Genomic DNA, 4,015 nt, shown 5'->3' with positions numbered 1-4,015 from the left:
TTGAGTGATGCCCATGTTGAGACTACCCTCTGCATCACCAGATGATACTTCTGCCAACATCCCAGAAATTAATTCTTTAAAAGGAGCATCACAGAGATACAGTGCTAGCTCAGTCTCCCTCCAGTAAAAAATATTTAACACGGTCTCCAAGTGTAACTTTGGCTATTGTCTTCGACTAAAACATATTTACAAAATCTAATATTTATAAGATTATAGAAATATTTTTCAAAAAAAATCTATACAGAAGGAGTATATGCAATGCTAAGCAAAGGTCCCTGTTTTTTAACCTTAAACTCCCCCACACATGCATAGCATTATGTGATCAGATGGAGCCAGGGAGAAAAGGTAGTCAAACACAACAGACCCCCAAAGCCCACAGAAAGTGGGGAGATGAAGAGGCATGCATAAGGAGCCAAACAGATGCCACTTTTGTCCCTCCTATTTCAATGTGTCATGTGATCCTACAATCTACATGCATCAAGTAGTTATTGGTACTAGTACTTCACCTCATGCATGGAAGATGCAGCCCTCGTTATATAGCTTAGCTTCCCACAGCAATGGCGTCACACCTAGCTCTAGCTCATGGCTGATGGCTCCCCTCTTGCAAGAGTGAGATCTCACCGTCACCATCAAATAAAGCCCATCTTCTCACCATGGATATCCCACTACAAGTAGCTAGTTGATCTCAGCACCAAACAGCTAGTACCTTAAACACTCCACAAGCCACAGCTAGCCATGGACACCATGGGCGGCTCCGGTGACCTGCCTGGCCAAGCAGGAGACGATGAGGCCAGGAACGCCATGGCCGGCGCCGTAACGGTGGCGAGGGATTACCGGAGGGGGAACTGGACACTGCCGGAGACGATGCTGCTCATCGAGGCCAAGAGGAAGGTGCACGAGGAGCGGCACCCGGGGGACCAGGGCCTGGCGCGGTGGCCGTGGGTGGAGGACTACTGCTGGCGCGCCGGCTGCCGGCGCAGCCAGAACCAGTGCAACGACCGCTGGGACAACCTCATGCGGGACTACAAGAAGGTGCGCGCGTACGAGCTGGCGGGCGCCGGCGCCCCCAGCTACTGGGCTATGGGCAGGGTGGAAAGGAAGGAGAGGGGCCTCCCCAGCAACCTCCTCCGCGAGATATATGACGCCATGGGCGAAGTCGTCGGGAGGAGGATGAGCATGGGCTGCGCCGGCGCTGCGTTCTTGAGGGCGTCCTCCAGCCTCCTCGATGTCCCCATGCATGCTTCCCCGCTCGCTCAAGTCCATTCCCGACCTCTCCCTCTAGGTATGTGTATGCCTCTCTCAATCTCTATCTGAGTTTTTGGTGGGAACCATATTTGTGTTGACCGATGCATGGTTGGTTTCTTTCTCAATCAAGAACATGAGACGCACGGGCACAGCGCGACGCACGGCAGCTCCGAGTCGCCGGAGAGGAAGAGGCGGCGGCCGTCACTGGACGAGCTGCAGCAAAGGAGCGGCACGCCAACCCCTGGAACTCTCGGACATCATCAAGAACCAGGACACCACCGCGAGGACGATCACGACGACGAGAGCTCAGACTCCGACGACCTGAGCGGGGCGATCGGCCAGTGCGCGGCGATCCTCTCGGAGGCGCTGGAGAGCCGGGAGGCCGCGGAGGAGCGGCGGCACCGGGAGGTGATGGCGATGGAGGAGCGCCGCGGTCGCACGCGGCAGGCGCGGCGGGAGGCCGGCGAGCAGTGCGTTGTTGGGCTGGCCTCCGCCGTGAACCAGCTCGCCGGCTCGATACTGGCGCTAGCCGCCGCCAAGCACAAGGATAAGGGCGGCCCCGCCGCGCCCAAATGAGACGAGATCACGCTACGGGGCTAGCCCGGCGAAGCAGGGGACCGTCTCTAACGATGAGATGCCGCTGTTAGGAAAATAGGATGAAATGTATTAACAAAGTTGTTAATTTGTTTTGTCGGGTTTTATCTTATTTAAATTTGGTTTGAGTATTTTAATTATGGATTAACTGAAGTTGATTGTCTCATAATGTGTAAATAATGACTGTAACTTGACGGTCGACAGCAGATGATCGGTGCTAAACGTTTGCTTGGTGCCGGATGATTAAGAAGGTCGATTAGAGTCAAGGATGATCCTAGCTTTACACGTGTATGTTAAGCGAAACATTAAACGATGGATGAAAACTACATGTTGATAAAGTCAAGCAAAAGAAATATCGGTGTTAGGGACAAGATGACCCGAGAAATCGGGAGCGGGAGAAACTTGCTGGCAGTTAAGATTGCAATACGGAGTACACATGTCAACATCAGATCGCTTACTTAAGTTGTAAGCAAGTGGCGAGTCACGTTTTAAAAAGTATGCAAAGGGTTTCATGGTAGGACCTCAAAACTATGGAAGAATTGAAGGAGTATTTGGAACCATCGCGAAACTTGCGTCGAATCGAAGCTAAGTCGTGAAAGCTCCATAGCCGTTCGATAGACGGAACAAGAAATGGACTAAAATGCCCTCAGTTTATTTGGTCTATAAATAGAGGGATATGACTATGGAAGAGTTTGAACTAGCCACTTGAGATATTTGTGCCACCCATTTGAGAGCCTAGTACTAGGGTTTTAAAGAAGAGTAAGATAAGTGCTTAGCCAATGTAATATGTGAGAGTTTTTGAAAGAAAATCTTTGTAATCTGTCTAAAATAAGGCTGATCATTTTGAGTAATGAAGTTTATATTTTTGCATATACTTAATTCCCCTCTTCTAGTCTCTCTCTATTGGTTTTCTTTTAAGTTTGCAAGTTTTTCTTTTTCGATTATGATTTTCTTATTAATTTTCATTTTTGTCTTTAAGCTACGATTTTTCAACCTTAGAAAGTTTTTTTTTCTTATTGCTAGAGGCATAAACGTTTATATACTCATGTATTTTAGAGGGTCTTGAATCCTCTTTCCTTTAGACCATCAACTTGGAGAGTTGCTTATTTTGTGACTATCCTTTTGCTGAGTTATTTATTCAAGTTTCAAGCCCTTGTGCACAAACATATATGGATAGTCTTGAATATAGCTTATGATTCATACTTTATCTGTGGAGTCATATTATCTTGTAACTTTCTTTCTCATTTTGTCTCTCTAAAGTTTATATTTCCGTTTATGCGTTTTTTAGGAGCATTAGGTGAACAAGGAGTATGTCATCTATTTCGAAAAAAAATGTAAGGCATCTATTCACCCCCCCCCCCCCCGCGCGCGCCTCTAGTCGTCTATCTTGGTCTTATAATTGTTATCAGAACTAATTTGATCACTTGATAACCTTAACCAGCTTTGTGATCCTTAGACGATAATGAAGAGAAGTAGAAAAATTATGTTCTTCGATGGTCCAGATTTTTCATACCAGAAGGTACGCATGGAGCCTTATGTCCTAAGATAAAGAAATGCAATATGGGAAATTATGAACTCTAACTATGTGATTCATATTGCTCATTCTTTCTTGGCCCAAATTGAATAATATGAGGCCAACAACAAGTCTCATAATATATTGTTCAATAGCTTGAGTCGTAATAAGTTTGACAAAATTCAGCACATCCATACTGCTCGTGACATCTTGTTCACTTTTAATGTCTTTCATGAGGGCACTAACCATATCAAGGCCACGCGTCAGAGCACGTACAACCAGGAATACCATACGTTTGTACAGAACACTAGAGTCTAGATGCTATGTTTGCTCGTTTTAATGGAATTATTAGCAATCTTTGATCCACTAGTGTTTTGCCCTATTTTGATCACGAGAGAGCAATCAAGCTTCTCTATGCTCTTTATCATAGCCTATGGAAACTTAAGATCTCGAGCTTTGAAGAGTTACCAAGTTATGATACGTTAACTTGTGATGAACTCTTCAGCAAACTCAAGTCCACCAAGATAGCTAAAGCAGCTCGGATTGGTCTCAAAAATCTCTTGTCTCAGAATATGGCATTGGTTTCCGGACCTAATGGTGGCAATCAGGTTGGAGCTAGTTTTTCTTGTGGTAACACTTCATAGAGTGAATTTGTTTTGTCTT

At 46.0% G+C, this 4,015-nt stretch overlaps 1 protein-coding gene across 1 annotated transcript; it reads left to right on the top strand.

The window, feature by feature from the left end:
- Positions 1 to 460: 460 nt before the first annotated feature.
- On the top strand, positions 461 to 1,821 carry LOC133914211 (trihelix transcription factor ASR3-like). Its single transcript, XM_062357344.1, has 2 exons — positions 461 to 1,282; positions 1,376 to 1,821. The coding sequence occupies exons 1-2, from the start codon at positions 736 to 738 to the stop codon at positions 1,819 to 1,821; spliced, it is 993 nt and encodes a 330-aa protein (XP_062213328.1). The 5' UTR covers positions 461 to 735.
- The last annotated feature ends 2,194 nt before the right edge of the window (positions 1,822 to 4,015 follow it).

This window comes from Phragmites australis, chromosome 4, assembly GCF_958298935.1.
Source record: "Phragmites australis chromosome 4, lpPhrAust1.1, whole genome shotgun sequence".
Classification (NCBI taxonomy): Eukaryota; Viridiplantae; Streptophyta; class Magnoliopsida; order Poales; family Poaceae; genus Phragmites; species Phragmites australis.
Note: the sequence above shows the minus strand (reverse complement) of the source record. Positions and strands in the feature narration are given on the sequence as shown.

Coding starts and splice junctions, on each gene's coding strand:
- LOC133914211 (XM_062357344.1), top strand. CDS start 736: ATGGACACCATGGGCGGCTCCGGTGACCTGCCTGGCCAAGCAGGAGAC. Junction 1,283..1,375: donor TTCCCGACCTCTCCCTCTAG/GTATGTGTATGC, acceptor TTCTCAATCAAG/AACATGAGACGCACGGGCAC.